The sequence below is a fragment of the Lagopus leucura genome, unplaced genomic scaffold (genome assembly GCF_019238085.1).
Source record: "Lagopus leucura isolate 7727_CA_CO unplaced genomic scaffold, USGS_WTPT01 Super-Scaffold_100053, whole genome shotgun sequence".
Classification (NCBI taxonomy): Eukaryota; Metazoa; Chordata; class Aves; order Galliformes; family Phasianidae; genus Lagopus; species Lagopus leucura.
In genome coordinates, this window is record NW_024962299.1 from 916,330 (window position 1) to 936,320 (window position 19,991).

General features: G+C 41.3%; 1 protein-coding gene across 7 annotated transcripts in view; it reads right to left on the minus strand.

Moving 5' to 3' along the window:
* NFAT5 (nuclear factor of activated T cells 5) overlaps positions 1 to 19,991 on the minus strand; it is a 58,633-nt gene that overhangs the window by 11,689 nt on the left and 26,953 nt on the right. For 4 of the 7 annotated variants that reach the window (XM_042885851.1, XM_042885850.1, XM_042885853.1 and 1 more), the window contains exons 3-11: positions 18,230 to 18,788; positions 13,350 to 13,542; positions 10,325 to 10,515; positions 8,579 to 8,751; positions 6,304 to 6,438; positions 6,089 to 6,141; positions 4,545 to 4,677; positions 3,853 to 3,933; positions 387 to 526 (exon numbers count right to left, since the gene is read on the minus strand). In XM_042885851.1, the coding sequence (XP_042741785.1) occupies positions 387 to 526; positions 3,853 to 3,933; positions 4,545 to 4,677; positions 6,089 to 6,141; positions 6,304 to 6,438; positions 8,579 to 8,751; positions 10,325 to 10,515; positions 13,350 to 13,542; positions 18,230 to 18,788 (1,658 nt within the window). Of the gene's footprint in view, positions 1 to 386; positions 527 to 3,852; positions 3,934 to 4,544; positions 4,678 to 6,088; positions 6,142 to 6,303; positions 6,439 to 8,578; positions 8,752 to 10,324; positions 10,516 to 13,349; positions 13,543 to 18,229; positions 18,789 to 19,255; positions 19,318 to 19,991 lie in introns of all 7 variants that reach the window. The other 3 variants (XM_042885855.1, XM_042885854.1, XM_042885852.1) reach the window with 2 other exon arrangements.

Here is a 19,991-nt window from a genome sequence, read left to right on the forward strand (position 1 = left end):
GATGGCTGTGCATCTCTACACACATAACTAGTTATGCAAGCAAATGAGTGAGAAAATGGGGAAATGCTATCTCAAGACGAGTCAAGTCAGAATTCAATGAAAGCAATACAAAGCAGTGATTAACATCCTTGCAATACTTTACTTATTTTGTGCCACAGGACAAAAAGAACATTCATCACAGGAGCACTGATCAGCCAAGGCAGGAATGTAGGAACAAGAGAGAGTTACTTTCAAAGGAAATTGTCTACTGCTGCAATCGTGCCCGGAGATCACACGGCCAGACTGATCTTGGACACTGCCATTTTCTCTGTGCATCCTCTCCTCCACTTTGCACTATTAGCTGATGGTCAGGCATACGATTATCTTCAGATCACAATCCAACTTACCTTGAAAACGGGGGGAGATCTTTTTTCTGCGCTTACTTCCATTGGAGACACATCTTCATTCTTAATCATACTGCTTGGCATGAGCGGAGTTATCAAGGCACTAGGAAGAATATTTACCTTCTCCAGATTACAACTGGTGGCTTTCATAAATAAAAAGGAGAACGAAATGTAAACATTCACTCTACAAAGCACAAAGGGTTTCTAGCACTGGCCTGCTTCCCATTTAACTTCTCAGCACCACCGTAAGAGCTCAAATCCCCATATAAGATGCCAAAATGCAGAGATCACTACAAATATACATCAAATGATCCTAAGAAACAGTAAAACTGTTCACGTTTTCTTTCTCTTGTTCTTTCTGGACCAGGATAAATAGCCACCAATTGTCTTAAACTGCAAACATAAAAGCTTACCATATCTTTCCACAAAAAATTTAAACCATACTGTACTTTAACTGTACTCCATTTCAATTTTAAAATGTCTTTTTTTTCCAGATACATGCGTCTCACTTCAAGGCACTCAAAACACTCAAAGCACTCAAACTGTGTTTTTGCTCTGTTAAAGAACTAACCAAGTGAAAACTTGATAAATCTGCACACCAGCTGACTAGGAAGAGCAAGTTGTTATTTTGCCTTTGCAGTGCTTTTCTTTCTTTCTGAAATAGAAAGGTGGCTTCTTGACATGAATCCGATCTCCTTACATTCATTATTCCTGATCCAGATTTTAAAAATACATATACATATATATTACATAGGCCGAGACCCTTGCAGTAAATGCAATGAGCTTTCCCGACTTAAAATATTGCTGAAATTATTTGAGCTTAAAGCAAACCAATGGGAAAATCTGTGAAGACCACAGACCTGTAAGTAGTTTGTAAGTAGATTAAAGAATTAATCTTCAACATAGAAAACCTCCCTACCCTGAACAAACTCAAATCTTACAATAACACGGCAGTAAAGTTTTTGCCTATCCGTACTGACAGTACGCCACGTTCTACGTCACAGTTCTCACATGTTTATTCTGCATACAAGCAAATATTCTCCCCTGAAGTGTTATCGTCTATCTTTGGTAATAAATCCTCAGTCATCAGCAAACCAACACAAATCAGCATACCAACAGCCAAGCAAACTCCTCCCCCCCGTTCACCCACACCTTTGGGATGGCTCCAGGAGCACAGGCCACGTGGCCCGGGGTGTTGGGCTGTGCTGCTGGCAGGGAGTGCAAGCTGAGCAGGAGAATCCCACCCCACGCCTGCCTCAGGACAGCCACTCAGACACAGCAGCCACAGTTATCAAGTTTTCCACTCTTACGTGTTTAATCATGTAGTCTTAACTGGAAACAACACAAACTTTACACTTCAGTAATTAAAACCCCAGTGCCATACAGGTGAGGTACTAGCAGTAGTGTGCTGCTTCACAGTGACGCACTTGGTTGGAAAAATGAAAAAAGAAACGAGATTAAAAATGAAAAACAGTTTTCTGCTTTTGAAAACTGTTGTTGGTCTTGGTTTGTACGTCTCTGTGATTGACTTATTTTAGAACTTCTGAGCTGCTACGATGTTTTCAAAGCAAATACACCCCTTCCCTTTTTTTTCTGCCAGTGAAACTGGAACCTGTAACCATCTTTAACCATTCACAAACAATGCTAGCTGACTACTCCTCTGTTGGAAGGACGTGCATTTCCTTAGGCAGAGACTTGAACTACATGGTTAGCCATACTCACTCCTCTCTCCCAAGTTTACAATTCTAAACGTTGCCCTGAAACATAACTTGCTCTTGAAATCTTTCAGATCTACAGTCTTAGAACTAAAAATCTGAAATTGTTTTGGGAAGCAATGTGTTGGTTTTTTCATTTACACAGGTGCAATAATTTTATAAGGAATATTTACAGACATCTGAGACAAAGTTTGAGTTTGCCCATGATAAGAACAGAAAGGCCCTTAAAGTTCAGGATGTAACTGTAGGCAGCAACAGATCATTTGTCTGAGGCTGCAGTACATGATGGCACCTGTATTGTGAGTTCTATGATATTGTTCCCAGTGAAAGCAAACAGGAAGGAAGCAGTGTTCACTGGATCCCCACTCGCTCTGTATCATTTCAGAACAGAGATGAAGGATAAGCTGGGACATGTAGAGACAAAGTACATAAAGCAGACAAAACCATCTGACCTAAGGTTCACCTCCAGCCTAAAACAGATTGAGTAGGTGCAGGAATGAACAGTCAAAAAAAAAAAAAAAAAGCTAGAGGAAAATCCACACAAGGGTAGGACAAGTTCTCTCATGAACAAAGGGATGAGCCAATAGGAACCACACGTGAACAGCAGTGTTCCCCTCATGCAGTTGCTATCTCATCTTGGTTAAGCCTCCGTACTAGATCAGATAGATGTCAGGCTTGCCCCGATACATTGGCTATTATTATCCTTATCTTTTTAATCTAGCTACTAAGAAGTCTTACCAATCCTTTGATCAGCTTGTTTCATTGCCCTAAACCCTTCTGCAAATTTCTCCCCTATTACACTCTGCAGGTTTAAACTCATCATATCTTGCATTATCCTACCTAACAAGTTGTAAAGTCGACTTGTAAATACATCCCCTGTCAAGGCCAAATGTACAGCTATTAACTTTAAACATGAGCTTCATGATTTTAACCTGAAGCTATGGATTCCTATCAAACTTGTGATCACATTGTTAATTTGCTTACCTTTCAATCTGCTTCCACCAGAGCAGGCTATGGAAATTTCCATTGACCTTTGTACACTGCCATAGTCTTAACAACCAAGAAATATTTCTTTCCTTTATTTCAATATAGAAAGGATCAATTCAGTTAAAAGCCAGGCAAGCCTACAAGGTTCTCCCTTGGAACAAAACAACAAACCTTGCATGGACAGAATGACAAGAAAGAAAACACCACTGAAGGAAGTAAGCTGAAAATGCCAGACTTTGCTTTCTTACTAGAGCCACTGCAAGCAGCCATAAAAATCACTGGACAGCTTCAGTCTCTAATATTACCACACCATTATAACCATAAGGAAAAGTACCAATTTAGTACGTGAGGGCTTTTCAGTGCTCTGTTCTTCTAACCTCCCCCCGCCTTTCTTCCTTTTAAACTTCAACTGACACCACATAGCTTCTAAATCCTTCGTACCCACTGTCCTCTTAGGTTTCTCTCCTCTTCTTTGTAAGAGTATTACATGAAGACTGGAATGTTGGTTCCGAGGCCCAAAAACAATTCTTTAAAAATTATTTTTGCTGAGGTTTTTGCTCTGCTCTCTCTCGTGTTACAATATACTTCAAGGAATACAGCTACTAAGTGAAATACTCAGGATTAGAAATCAAACCCCACTGTAAGAACACTGCCAGATTTTGTAAGTGCAGACACAGCTTCTCAGGATAGCTGATTCATTCCTGCAAAATTTGGGTGGGAATTTATAGTTCAATTATTAACAACAATGATAAGAATCAATTTAGTACCTTTTATAGCCTCTTCAAAAGAACAATGTTGGGCTGGGCTGGAGATTTCCTTCTTCACATTAACATTCAGAGTACCAGCTGCTGAGGCAAAACACATTGAAAACTTCCTTATATTAAAACAGCAAACAAACAAACAAACAAAAATCCTCAAAGCAAACTCAGTCACTTCAGCCTTAAAGTAACTAAGCTTTTTTGAAACTCATGGAAGTGCTTTGCAGCGAACACACAGCTCACCAACTGGGAACCGCAGTGCCCACAATATCACTTTCACTTCCAAAAGTGAAGAAGCCAAAAGTGACGCCAGCGACTGCACTGCACACTGCCATGGATGAAGCAACAAAAAACACATCACGAATCTTCACTCCATGCAATAAGAACTGGTGCTGTTTTTTCTGTTGCGTTCTGTATGTAGGATGCCTATATTTTTCCTACTCAGCTTCATTTTGAAGCTTATAGAAGAAATGCTTAAAAGCAGCTGCTACTGATACCTGTCAATGGATTTTGGTGACAGCACCACGCAGATGAATAATGAAATCTAAGGGCTTGGCTTTCCTCGCAGAGTAAATCTTAACCACAAGAGGAGTTTGAAAAGATCCTCATTACCTAACATTTGTTATATGGACTATGAGATCAGGAAAGAAAGGCTGAGCAGGTCACTGCCCACTCCTGCCCCAGTGTCCCATTTTACATACATGTATCTGGAGTGTAGGTAAACTGCTGCACGTCGTGCGATCGCCCAGCGTTGGTCACCACGTAAATTCCCACAGAAACAGCTGAGGTTATTCGCTGGTCGTGATACGGTGGCACTTTCACAATAAGGTGATTCTGTAATGCCAAAAACAGCAAAATCATATCAGAAACCTCACTTCGTTACTATTACGACTATCTACCTCCCTCAAAGCAAAGAAACAGACTAATAAAACACCAGAAAGAACGGGGGAAAATGTTCAGTGAAGTCAGTTGGTAACAGTTTTGATTTCATTTTGGAAAGTCAGAACTAGTCTGCCAGAGTACATCAGGAAGCCAGGAAGCTTGTAATACCACTTTTACTTTTCATTTTCACAACAGAACTGCAGGTTGTATTGTGTAACAGCTTTCATACAGCCACTATTTCATAGACAACACTTCCTGCACATCAGATTTTAAAGTGCTTTCTATCAGAAGCACAGAGCTGCAGCACAATCAAGCTGTGCCTTGCTCCAATTGACACAAAGTTGCACAAGAAGCATTTCTGCACACCAACTGGTTGGTGTTACTTCAGACAGATTTTAATTGGGATCTGTGCATTTCAGCTCCTCATTTTCACACTGATGGGTCGCACACAGAACGTCACTCATCCAAGAAGCTCGCAGTCAGGCTGGTTGCCAGCTGCCTTCTACCACTTCTCCTCCACAGAGCAGTTCTGTACCAGGTTATAGGCACGTAATTAACTTTTTTTTAAACTGCAGTACCAAGGAAAAAAAAAGCAGATCCATCAGAATGAACATCTCATCTTTGGAGAAAAGCAACGGACTGCCAAATCACAATCCCAAAAGAGAAGCTTGTTACTAGAGCACGGAGGCAGTCCTCCTAGAGAAGAAGTGTAATTATTATGTCTTTGCTACAGCTCTTCTGTCTTTTGGGCTCGCTACAAATTCCTTTTTCAACGAAGGAAAGTAAAATCCTTCTACATTTTAAATCTTTTGCTGTTAGGTTTGTTTTTTTGTTGTTTGTTTTTCTAGTGTAAGAACTGTCAACTGCTTGAGGAATGGCAAAGATGAGAGACAGAACAGTGTCACAGATTACTTAATTGTTTTAAAGTTATTAGTCAGTTTAGTACAGAAAATACAGAAAGTCAAATCTGAGCAAAATTCAAGAAATTAAAAGTAGCACTAAAAACACTAACTGCTCTATCTTTTAAAATTCTATTTCTCTTCCAAATGAGGAAAGCTCTGTCTGCCTTTCCCTTATTCAACAGCACTGACTGAAAACAAAACCACTGGGTACATTTTCCAGCTTTCATCAACGTGAGCCACACACAACACCTTCAGCAAAAGTGACATCTTCCTAAGCTCCATTTCCCTGATTCTATACTTTGCTTTTTATTTGTAATAAGCCACTGATCCTGGAGCATATTTGCCAAGACAATGACTTAAAACCTAAGAATCAATGATTTGATCATGCTAAAAGGGAGTCTGCAGGTCATAATAAAAAGAAAAATATTAAGTAAAAAAAAAAACAAAGCAGTAGTAAGTACCTGATGAAACAATTCCATGTCTATTTCAGCTTCTGCCTTCCAAGAATTTTCATCTAAATGAAAGTTAAAAAGCATAATTTATTGCTCATCCATATAAAGCGATTTATTTTAGTGCCCTTGATTCAGTTTGTCAATTTGTTCTCTACAGCTACTCTGTATGAAACGACGTAAACCCCAGCATGCTCGCTCCCACAGGTTGTTGCTTTCACACTAACCAGAAACATTCTCTTGGAAAATCACTTTCGTTCCTTTTAGAAAGTTCTTGCCAATTAGAAAAACTTCCTCTTCACCCTTCACCGAACAGCTGTGCAGGCTTTTCTTTAGGATCTCGGGAACTCCTGCTGGTTGAGCTGCAATTGACAAAACACGGATCCTGAAGTCCAAGAAAACATCAATATCCAGAAAAACGACCTTTCACTGACAGGATTATAACTTTCTTATTTCACTTACGGGAAAGAACAAAACAAATCCTAAATTTCTATGTCTACTATTTCATTTCTAAATGTAACGACTCTAAAAACAACACGTAGGTAAATGACCCACAAGTCATCTTTTCCCCTTTCTACTGCATTTTTTAAACCTTTGAAACAAAATTTTCAGCGTTTGAGCTATTTTCAAGAGCTATATATGCCTGCTAATATAAATCCTTGCTGCAGCCACACCTCTTCCTTTGAGGACTACAGCAATCCGTATCCCCTGAGCCAGCAAAGGGGATGCAGCTTACCAATGCACACCCCTAGGAACCTCTGCCTCTCCAAAGTCAGCAGCCGAATCGTGGGCTGTAAGGTTACAAATGGGTTGTGCTGCAAACTACTTCTGTGCTTCTTAAAGCACAAACCCAATAAAACCACCTGTGCCAAAGGAAAATGACCACCAAAAATAGCTGAAATACAGAAGCACACTTGAGTGCATAAGCACATTTTTGGAACCCTCCTGGCAAAGAATGTGAACTTCCCTCTGGGCTCTTGAACAAAGAAACAGATTTTTAAAATAATGCATTTTGACTTTGTCACATTTAATATGCAACAAAATAAATCCAGCTCCTAGCAGAGGTTGTTCAGCCAGCTTTTCTATTCTCCATAAAATCCTAGTGGTGTAAGACTGTACTTGTGTTTTGCATTCATGTGGCCCACTTTCAGTGTTTAATAATAGTATTCTCTTAGCTTACTGCACAGCAGAGCATACATACCACAACGGTCCACATTATTTAATGACCTTTCAGAAAGGATTTTTCTACAACTGCTGAAGCAGGCTCCTAGGCAACCGTTACGCAGCTACTAAATATGCTCAGTACACATGAACTTCTCAATAGAGAAACCAGATTTAGGTTTGCTATCAAATTAGTAAGGCCTACACTTCAAGCAGGCTTCGTTAAAGAGCCTGCATCTCACGACTGTAGCTCTGGGAACATTATGAATACTGCTGTCAGCGGCACGGAATCATAGAGCCATAGGGGCTGGAAGGGAACTCTGAACCCCCCTCAGACCAGCCCTCCAAAGCAGTTCCCTGCAGCAGTTTGCACAGGGAAGTGTCCAGGTGGGTTCCAAATATCCCCAAGAAGGAGGCTCCCCTGTCTCTCTGGGCAGCAGTGCCAGGGCTCTGCCACCTTCACAGGACAGAGGTTTTCTTTCCTGTTCAGACGGAACGCCTCGGGCTCCAATCTGTGCTCACTGCCCCCTGTCCTGCTGCAGTGCTCACATGTGGCTTCCCCAGGGCACAGCAGAGGGGAGGAGAACCTCCCTTGCACTGCTGGACACTCTCTTTCTAATGCACTTGTATAATCATACTAAATTCCAAGTACAGAGAAAAAGCTCTCCTATCCTCTTGTTCATCAAGCAATACAAAGAATTTAAAACAGCAATTGATGCATTATTTTTCCTATCTTTTCTCTGACAGAGGAGCAAAATTTCCTGTAACTGAAGCAGAAGCTCTACTCCGATTTCATTTTCCACATTGGTCAGCATAACCTGAACTGTCAATGCAACCATCTGTTCTCAGTGCTAAACAGAGCATTTTAATAAATAGCTGTAACAAGTTTAATTCTTGCACTGAACCAGAACAGATTCCCCCTCTGGCTCAATGAACTCCCACATCTGTACAGAGCCATGCTTAGTAACTTATGACAAGTCATCTCCATCACTGAATGCTGGCAGATGGAAGTGACACTACAAAGAGATTAAAACCTGTTTTAAAGTCATACGATCCCTTCAAAGAAAGCCTGACAGAATTCCTCATCTTTTAAAAGGCAAAAATGAATTTAATAACAGATTAGCCATTTTGTAACTACTTTTAAATATTGGTCAGTCATTTAACTAACACCCTACTCCAAATTAAGATCATCCCATTTGATTTAAGCCATAGCAATTCTGAAATAATCACAGATTAACACAGCTTTCATTTTGTTCTGGGTTTGTTGTTTTTTTTCCTTACTCCTTCAATCACACCAAAACCCAGAGTCCTCTAACACCAACATTTTGCTTTGATACTCACTGCACAGAATTGGGGAAGAAGGTGTCTGCAGAGTCAATGTGGAACCATCTTTGCGAGTGATGTTGACACGAAATACCAGCCTGGCACGTGTGCTTTTTTTCTTGGAACCAGCAATCCCAATTCTAGCTTCGACATCAGCATTTCTCAGCTTCAGTATTCCCACGCAATCAACCCTGACAATAAGAAGCAGTTGAGAGTTTAATAAATTCAGCATCTTTTAAAATCTTTTCACTTGTTACGCAAGCCACAGAAAGTCACAATTATTGAAGTAACTACTGAAACATTATTAATTATTCACATGGAAATTTCTGTATAACCTTTCTCATTACATACTGGTTTTCAATTCATCCCTACCTAATCTGGATGCCAAATCATGGGAGGAAGGAACGTGAAAATACTATGAATAGAAAAGAAAATGCCATACGAGAAAGTAACTCTGGTAAGCATTCAATTTATCATTGGAGATCTTTATACTTTTATTCCCTGGACCAGATCTGGGCTTGCAGGGTTATTAATGAAAAATATTCTGGATAATAGTAAAACAAAAAGTTTAGGGCAGTAACTGTGGGCCTGGGATAAATAGATACAAAGTGTGAGGGTGAGAGAGAGCAATGCCATGCCAGCTTATAGAAAGACATGACAGGTGCAAAATGATTTAGAGGAAAAGATAAACAAACAAAAAACCAGAAAAACCCCACAGCCTGATGTGCTTGAAGGAAAAGAACACTGACTCTGCCAGGATCTCAGGCCTTACATCCAAAAAGTACACAGGGCATCTGATACCGAATTTGAGTACAGCAAATCTTTGCCCTGCATGTCACCCAAGGAGGAACAGCTTGGGAGTAGAGAGAAGGGGAGAAGAGACAGCAATTCCCAAGTGGCAACTGCCACTGCCTCAGCAACAACTACAGCGTCACCACTGACACACCAGGAAGACTCCTGAGGCATTCAGGTATCCTGTGGGAAAACAGCTAGACAAAACTTGTCTTCCTTGGTAACTCATTTCTTCCAGTATCTCTATGCTTACAGGGTTTTATATTACCACTTGAGGGCAATCACAAATTATTTTAAGGGGTAGTTTTCACTTATGGGAAAATGTTATACAAAACAAAAAAGCCAAACGATTCATCAGACTGAGTTCATTCCTCCTGAGCAGCAGCACACACAGCTTAAACACGTCATTCATCTATGTCCAAGATTTTGCCTATATCTGACCAGACAAGGTCTGTAAAGACAGGAACGCACTCAATTTTAACAGCTTTCATGATAAAGAACCACCTGACAGGAACGACTGAAATGGAACAAGCACAGAGAGGAGAGAAAACTCAGTTTAACCTCCTTGTCTAAATGTCCCAGCCCTTCTGAGGACTAAAGATCCTGCTATTCTCCTTTCCCCTTCTGATAACCAGTTTCATAGTTGCTAACTGAAGAGGTATCAGTGGAGCCAGTGACAACTTCATAGTTCACGTGAAACTTCAATGTGCAGGTTATTCTTTAAACAGCCCACGAAACTCTAATATAACAAAGTCCACAGAAAAATTCCTACAAAAAGATGAAACATTAAGCATAATAAGCAGAGAACGGGATTTAAATGTTTCTCTTATGCTTGCAGCTTTAACTAAGTGCCTGACGTGTGCTGAGATGCTCATACTTCTAACTGCTAAGCAATCCAATGGAGAAAGGAAAATCAGTCTCTGAAAACAAACAAGTTAAACGTATATCTATTTTTTAATAGGAACTACTCACGCCAGTGTCATATTGTTGCTAGGGTCCAGTCCCACCTCAATAACAGTGGTGCCCTCGATATCCACCTCCTTACAGGGAGTGGTGTTTCTCCCAGTAACCCGGCAGGCCTGGTAGAAGCCATGCGGTTTCACTCGGCCGGAGTCATTGCCCACGAACACCTGCAGCACCACCGGCTCGTTGTGACCTTCCAGCTGAAACACAGCAGCACAGATCGGATAGTTCAACTGACCAGCAATGTCTTAATTAAAACAGGGAGCATTTCATGCAGCTGAACTTGAAGTGAACCTACTCCCAGCGTTGCTGGAAACAAACCAAAGGTAAGCATGATTTTTTTTTAAATCTAGTTCATAAATGAAATCACAGAACTGCAGGGGTTGGAAGGGACCTCAAGAAATCGAGTCCAACCCCCTTGCTAAAGCAGGTTCCCAAAAATAGGTGGTTAATGTCCTTAGTTCTGCTGTTAGAACACACGGGTGAAATTAATATCAATGTATATAAACTGGCTTGAATCCTATATGCCTTCACATGGAATTAAACCAACTCCAACTTTTACATCTCTAATGATCCCTCACTCCCACCTGATCTTTAACAATTTCCTCGTCTCCTCCCCACCAGCACTGACATGATTCTATGACATCCACCAGTTAACTAAGAAGAAACTCGCTGTGGCCGACTGTGAAGTACATGAGAATGTGTTGGTCAGTACATGCACGCAGATCAACCAGCTAGCAGCTTACATTCTCATGATTCAACTGATCAATTAGTGTTGTTGTAATTGTTGCTAGAGGATTTCTGGTTGACAACATTACATTTTGTTCTAGGTCTGGAAACACAGTCGATACTTGCAGAGGGGAATAAAGCTCAATCTGCAGTAGTAAGGTGTATGGGAACTGCTGAGTCCCGGCCTGAACCCTGATTGATCACCTGAGGCGAGCACTGAGTCAGCCACAGCAGCACAGGTGAAGGCGTGCAGCCAGGCTCCACCCCTCCTAGAGCTGTTTAAGAGCTGGCTGCCAGTGGAGAAGGATCTCTGCTGGAGTGTTGTGGGTGAGCCCAGCATAAGGGTAAGCCTTCTATTTATTCTCTTTTGTTATCACAGTCTACTTTGCCTAACTCTCTTGTTTATTTTGTGATTATAACATCCTAATATTCTTTGATTATACATAAGGTGACAGCAAAGGAGCGCGGAGTCCCCCGGAGGATCTCTCAGAGTAGTTCCTGATAGACTCAGAAAACTTAGTTTTGGAGTTCTTAGCTGGCCTGTAGAACTATCAGCAAACACTTGTAAGATCACAGTATGCCTCCCACGTCCAAATGGAGCCTTGAGTTCAAAGCAGGTAGCTGGGTTCTATGCTACAGATGGGCCAAGCCAAAAGACTTCTGGAGGTGGCCCATCACAGGCTCACATGTATGCAGTCAGGTTAACAGCAAAGGGCTCAAAAGCCCATGGCTTCCATGAAGTACTTTAGCAAGATCTTTACTAAAAGGTGATGTTTTCTAACAGAAGCAAGTTTCTCAAGAATACAACAAATGCAGTTTTCAGACTAAGTCACTGATGGATTTTTTTGCTGCATTGTTCAAAGTAATTTTGTGTGCAGAGTATGAGCTAGTTTGCCTGCTGGTAAAACAGCTTGAGCTTCCAAGGAATTTTGTAATGCGAGACTCTTCCAAACAGAAAATTTTCACTGACGGGTGCTAAAGAGTAACTGGGAAAGGAATTAAGAGGAAATTCAGACAAACAAAGGCCTATTAAGAAAGTCCACATAAATGAACACTAAATCACCATAGCAACAGGAGTATATGAATGGATTCTTTTCTTATGAAACTTTACTGGACTTCCATATTACCAAAGAGGATGGAGCAAAGCATTGGAGATAACTGCAATGCTGAACTGATCTTTAAAGACAAGTGCATTTTAATACCCTGTAAACAGCACAAATTTGTTTTCCAGGCAGGCCTTACAAACTTTTTTTTTTTTTCTGTGGACCTAACAAACTAGCTTGTATAGAGAACTGCATTGCTGCTTTCCTAAACTGGAACAACTAAAGAAAAGTATCAGAGGAGACAGCTTTCATTTTTCTTGTCATTATGTGTAACAATCAGAAAGGTCAACGGGGTGAAAGGACATACAGGAATGCAGCAGCAAAGGGACTAATCTGAACAGAATGGTGTTACAAAGGAAAATCGCTCACCTGCCCGTGAACATCTCAGCTCACAGGAAGGAGGAGGGAAAAAAACAAAAACAAACGTACCCACAAAGGAGAGATCTCCAACCAGAGCTCCTTCCCCAGTGGCAGTCGGTCCTTAAATGAGGTCTAAGAGAGATGCAGCCAGGCTCCACCTCTCCCAGTCACTTAAGTGAACTGCCTTCACCTGTGCTCCCAGGGCTGACCAGGTCCTTTCCCCAGGAGCTCAACCAAGTGCTCAGGACGTGACTCAACAGTTACCATGCTGTATGGTAACAGCTATGGTTACTTGCTGAGCCTGCTGCCCACACTTCTCCCACGGATGCATGGAGGCCGCGTACCATGTTTCCCATTTTCCATATTTGCCCACACTGACAATCATCCTGCGATCACTGCAACTCTTTGATGACCTCTGACACCTCAGATAACAGATCCTTATGTGGATCCTGATACTTATTAAAAAAACATACAACCTTTAACTGTTTTTTGGAATGAAGCTTTGTTTTACATTCTTAACAGTAAGACATAATGATGACCCAGCAGCAGCGACTGAACAGTTACTGAATTTTGCTGTCCTACTTTTGCATTTTTCAACTTTCTGCTATTTGTATGCGGTTCATTTAACTGTAGCCTAAAAGCACGCATTAGGGATGAGGCATCGTTGCCTTGACGTGAAATTTCCCACCTCTTGTAATGCTGTGATGCAAGGAGATGTCCTTTCAATTCAGCCTTCGTACCCTCAAGAAGAGCCCATGCCTTATCTGAACTGAACCAGCTCCCACCTACTGAAGTATCCCTCGAAAAGGAACTTTCATATCACCTAATCCTGAACAGCCTACCTTCACAGTTGGAAAACCTTGTTGTGTTCGGTCTTTCACTGAGCCTCGGCTGCCTTCAGTCAGATAACGAGCCCTGTGCTGGGTTTCCGGCTGCACCACTATCTTCAGCTCCTTCCCCTCACTTTTGGTTGGATACTGACCACACAACATTGGGGTCTTCTTCCCTCCAGCTCCTTTCTGGCTCTCCGACGCTCTGAGAAGTCAAAGCAGACCGTTAAAAAGATGTTAAAAGCAGCTCCAAAAACATCACAGAAAAGCTATAGAGGTAAGATGTGTACATTAATGGACGGAGGATTCATAGTTGAGAGATTTCTCCTTCTGACAGAGAAGGAAACCTGCAGGATGAAGAGCAATGGTGCTTCCCTGCCTCTTCCATCCAGTGCAAATAGGAACTGCTTCTTCGAAGAGTAAACATACAGGAAGGGAAAAGCAATTAGCATTAAACTATATTAACAAATAGGCTTATAACCTGCTGTTTTCATAGTACTTGATACAGCCTATTATTACTGGAATAAGCCATTTAACTTCTGTTAAAAATATGCATAGGTACACACACACACTAAATGGATATAAGGTTAAATGATACTTGAAATAGGAAAACAGCCTCATGCCTGTCTCCTCCTGACCTTGTATATCCATGCAAACTCAAATGCTAGTTTCTGTTAAAACACCTTGATAAATTTATGTTTAAAACAAATTAGCTGTAGTAAAAGGCTCCAACGTAATGGCACAAATTGTAAAGCTGCAGTATATGCAAAAGAGTGTTTCTTTGCAGGTGTGCACGTTAAGATGTACCGTATTGGCTGAGATCAGTTCCATAATTAAAACCTGAATGAAGAAGCCCTCCAAAGCATAACTTTTTGGGATCCAATTCTTTGCTCACTTTAAAGCATAAGGAAAGGTAACTCTTGATTTTACATAGAGGAGGTTTTTATAATTATCAAGTCCAATAAACCTATCGAACATTAACAAATGTAAATGCGCCAGAGCAAATGGGACAGAACAGAAAAAGAGCTCAATGAGGTTATGCAGAATGCAATTCTGTCATTATTTTTTCTTTAAACTACCAGAAAGGCATTTTTAAGTGCTAATCAATCGGAAGAAAGCAGCTTTAAGTCAGAAACCAAAACCTTGTTTCAATGAACAACGTACAAGTAACTTAACAAGGACTTTTTTTCTGAGGGAGAAGGGTGAGAGAAACGCCTTCTCTTCAACAGGACTGAGAGCTTTGCTGCTGTCTTCACCCACTGTTTGTGCTTGCCATGGACCTGACTCCAAAGCAGCCTGTAGTGCTCTCTTCCCAGCTGCTGGGTGACTTATGCTAACGAACATCACAGCTTTCCTACAGCTGGTGCACAATGGAACAGCACGAGGCCTCGCACTGAGCACAGCTCCTGCAGCAGAAGGACCTCCTGTGTGTGCAGGGAGGCTCTGTCCCCTGAGCCCCCGCAGCCCTCACTGCCACGCTGCAACTTCCACTAAACTTCCAAAGGTCTGCAATGCACGTCACAGAGCGCTAAGTGCACCTCGGGGAGCTGCTAGGTTTGTGCTGGGCCTGAACCTCACTTTCTCTGTTCCTGAGGTTAACTGTGCTCGAGGCAAGGTCCCAGACCTACTGCTCCTTCTTCCTCAGCTGCCCCGACCCCATCAGGCCTGCGCCAGCAGCTCACAGCAGGCAGCCACAGCCGGAGGGAAGGAGGCCCACGTGGCAGCATCCTTCTGCCATGAGTCCTGCACACAGTGAGGGGCAACTCAGGCTGCTGGGAAATGCTGTGTGAAAACAGTCCTTACTGTAGGAACATAAAAGGGACAAAGTGTCTTCAGTGTAGCGTATACAAAAGTTGTGGTACGCTGAGAACGCTGTAGTTAACAGCGCTGTGCTCTTTGCTTTTGTACAAGCCAGGATAAATAGTAATTGAATTCAAGCTTGTTAGATTATCATTTATCTGTACTTCCTGTCAGGACATTGCTCCAATGCACAGTCATTAAAAGGAATACATTTAGAAACTGTTACTCAATGTCTTTTTTCTCATTCAGAACTTCAAATTACACAGCTGAAGTTCAGCTCCCATAGGGGATGTGAAAAGGAGCACAAAGGGTGCTGCCTTGGCCTCCGCCTGGACCCGCTTCACTGCAGTGAATGCAGCACACAGATTGCTTATGCTGACCTTGTTGCACTTCAGAATTCCAGGTAAATAAATTAATGCAGAGGACTGTATAGAGAATTTTGAAGGGAAGAGTCAGAGAGGCAGCCATTACAATGAAATTCACTTTTGATATCAAAAATACAAGGTTCTACCAGTGTGACATTGACTCACTGGCCACTGCAGCACATCATCAGGTTTTCCTGGAAGCACTTTGCTCTTAAAACCAAGTTACCTTCGTTGTCAGCATACTAACATTTCACACCTTGCAGCATTTACATGAAGGGATGCTGCCTAAAAATTACTTGGAAAGTCTTCCCTCAAGAAGCTTTAAGAGAGAATTATTTTCAGTAAGATTAGATGATGAACATGGAAGTAATTTTAAAGATTTCACCAGAATTTCTCAGTGCTCTTACTTGTCAAATTATCAGGATATATCATTTACACATCCTTTTAATTTAGTCGACTTACAATACTAGTAGCCATGCATAGACAAGGAGTAAAAATAATATTTCACACACACACACCTTTATTTATTAGCTTAATTGTTACCAGACAATGTCTCCTCAAAGCTAGCACTTCTTTTCTAAAATACAAATGGCAAAACCCATGATTCTATTAAAATAGATTTCAGGAGTTAACGTTTGTCTGGTCCTGCACTTGCATCATGGTTGTTCCAAGTGAAGACCTGAAAGTGAAAGCGAGACCAAGCATGACTGAAATCTGAGAGTCTTTGTGCTAAATCACTCTTAACTTATCTATTTTCAAAAGGCTTTCAGAAATTCTAAGAGTTTCCATAGGAATAAATTCTTTTTTCTACATCTGAAAGGCAAACTGAAGTCTCTTTTGAGACAAACTCTATTTCCACTTCACAAATCAGCAAGTGTTCTTTCCTGGCTTTTTTCTTCAGGCCCAACGTAAATGACCTTCTTTGGCTGAACCCCATCAGGATGGAAAGTTTTACAGAAAGTTTTAAGAGCCGCTCCTGTGACCTACATTTGTCATGCTAAAACTGCATTCTCTAACTACAGAATTAACTTTCTCAGTATCGTAGCTATTACTTATTGCAAAGCTCTTGTTTAAAAGGACAGTTCTGTTACATAAGATTTTTGCTTGTTTAATCTAGCCTGTATGAGGCACTGAAGATTTATGCTTGTCCAACCCCTTGTTCACAGGATACTGATGCAAGTACTGAAATGCTCACTGCTTAGCCCCTAACGTTTTAGGGAATGCTATACTCTAGTGATGCTTTGGATTGAAATCTCACATATTGTTCCTGAGTTTACCACGTCTCCTCTTTTTGCCACGAGTCACACAGTTTTTGCCTCCTGATAGTTTCTTCCCTTTGTAACTGACTGAATGACCTCCTTTGTGCTCGGTGGCAGCAGCTTCCTTGTTCCAAGTAACCACGCTAATTTGCTTCCTAGGTTCTAGCAAGAACTAATGTTTTATTTCATTATAATTTTCAGTTGCCAAAATAAGAGATGCTGAGCAGCATGAGACAAGCTTAAGGCATTTGTCACAGACACCGAAATGATCTCTGCACAGTTGCTGTGCCAAAGGTTTGAGGAGAGCAGCGGGTGACAGCACCAGCTCCTGGTTACCGGCTGGCTCCTGTGCCCAATGATGCCCCTAGCGCAGGAAGGAGCAGCAGCACACTCTGGAGAGTTTCTCAGACTCACTTTCTCACAGTGAAATTTTAAGTATGGAACTGCAGTGACCCTGGGAATACAGACTCCAGGCTCTTTCCCTTTGGAATATGAGAAGATCATAATCTTTCCCATCAGTCAAACTTTAATATTCACCATGACTGTGATGAACATTACAACATACTGCAAGCACACACATAAGAACAGAAACAAAATAAATAACTCCCCCCCCAAAAAACAAAAGAAAATGATCAAATCTTTCCACCCGACCATCTTAAAGAGTACTAAAAAAAGCCACAAGATAAAAAAAAAATATATATATAATCAACACGCTAAGCTGATGGATATTTCTTCTTTAAGCAACTACTGAAATGCATTTAATGAACAGTGTGAAGTGGGAGAGATGAGAGACCACCACCCAGGCGTGCCCACATACAGACACACACATGCACACAACCCAGAAGCACAGAGAGAAACAGGATTAGAGATTTATTTCTGAAAAATCAAATACAGAAGTGAATTCACAAGTAAAAAAAATTGAGTTCACCATAGAATCTTAACATTTTAATTAAAAAAGGCTATGCTAATTCAAATGATGAGAAGTCTTTACAAGCCATTCAGTTCTATCACTCTCTCTGAAAACAGAGAAAGAGACGAACAAGAAGGTAAAGTGCACAGACTGAAATCCTCACATAAAATACTGCAGAAGCAGTAATGTTTAGGGTGCATCCGGTCCACTTCTGCCTTTGTTTTTACACACAATAACATTTTCATGGTCATTTTATAAATGGGATTGTGCAAACTTTTAGGAATCTTGCGTAAACAACAACACAGATGAGTGCATCAGTGCTCCTCCAATTGTTGTGACAAACTTTAGCTTTACCTTTATTTAAAGATTGTTAATCTTTAATGTTTAAACAGCTAAAGTCTAGTGAGACTTTATCACGGGCTAGGATGCCAAAGGGAATGGCAGAGAAGGGAAGGAATTTATGTGAGAACCTGAGTAGAAGGTTGATGGGAAGGGAGTTTTATTAGTTTGGTTTTGCATATGGTGATAGAACTTTAAAAAAAAAATGCAGATACCAACCCATTTCCTGCTTTTGAGTTGCCTTTGCTGTCCGTGCTGAGCTGAGAAAGGACATAGTGAGGCGCTTTGGCACTGTCGGCATCAAATATATCCATGTTGGACTCTTCGCAATCTCGGCGTTTGATCCCTGGCCTCTGCTTTGGATTTCGTTTGCGTGATTTACGTGGCACCTCAGTGTTATCATTGTAGGAACTGGTACTCATGTTACTGAAGTTGGAGGGTGAATCCTCCATCCACATACTGCAGCTCTGTTCTGATTCCAATCCACACCCCTCATCCTGGCAGGACATCCGACTGTTGTCCAGCAAGTCCTCAGGTGGTGGCGAGATGTACAGCACTGTGTGTCTCTTCGGCGTTGACTGCTGCTGCTGGACCGTGTTACTGGTTAACTGCTTTTCACTTACCCCTCGGTTACTTACCCCCACGGCTGAGGAGCAGCTCTCCACTTGCATAGCCTTGCTGTCGGTGACTGAGGTAGAGTAAATGGTAGGACTGGAAGAGGTGGTAAAGGAGCTGCAAGCACCGCCCATGGAGGAAGAGGAAGGAGCTGAAGAAGCATCTGCGGTGTACAATTCAGAAGTAAATACAAGACACATGGTTCTGTGTGTGTGCTGGCTATAGCAGTCCCATTGAAGTAAAGTGATTTATGAACGGATTTCTTTCCCCCAACAAATATTTGGAATTTGGTAAGCTTTGGACTGTAAGCGTTCAAAGCGGTGAAGCCTCGCCAATACGGTACTTTGGAAATGTCCAAATCAGACTTAACGCATTGTGCCGCAGTCAACTTCTCTTAGAACTTACAGTTAATTCAGAAAAAATGGCTGCAAGTAAACAGAGCTTTCGTTGCCTCAGCTGGACTGATTATTTGTGTATAAGCCATTTCATGTAAAATAATGGAAGCCCCAATGCAAAATGCTTATAATCCACATTCGATGCCAATTAAACCATTTATCAATGGATTTTATTTTATTTTTTGAAAAAGACGGGACTGTGCTTAGCCACAAAATATTAAAATAAGTTTCTAACCTATGAAGCAGAGAACTACAGGTCATTTTTAATGCAGACACTCCCTGCTTCAGAGGCAAATCCTGGAATAAAAATATGAGAAAATAAATGAGAAAAGAGCTGCTGATTATTCCATCATAAATGAGAAATAAAATATAAAATCAACTGAGTTGGTAGGCAAAATGGAACTGGTATCAGTCGCTATGACAGCTGTTCATTTTGCAGGTTCAAAGCAGGGATGAGAGATCTGGACTGGTGACATATTGACTTAAGACAATGTGAAATTTCTGTAGTTTGACTCCTTCAGTCTCAAGTCCTGCATTAGACTTCTATCAGACTTCATTAGGTGAATTCCCTAAGCATACAGAGACAGCTTGGGAGAGTCCTCCAACAAATTCACGTTAAGCAGGGCACTTTAAGCAGCATGGTTGTGACTCCTCCGGATGCCCCACAAATGGAGCAGTTGTAGAAATACGAAGGGCAGCAAATAGATCAGAACAGAACCCTGAAGGTGTCTGGAGAGCAGTGCAATCATTTCCACTGAAGAACGTTAATGGGCAGATCAGCTGAGAATGCAAGCTGACATGTTTGAGAGGAGGCAGCAGGAAGGACACAGGTATTGATTTAACTCACTAAGGAACAACTGGATTTTTTATCCAGATTTTAAGTCCCTAGGGAGGAGATGCTGTTTTCTTTATTTCTGCCCTGCTAACTACACCTCACACAGTGAACACAGACTTTAGAAATAATCTAACTT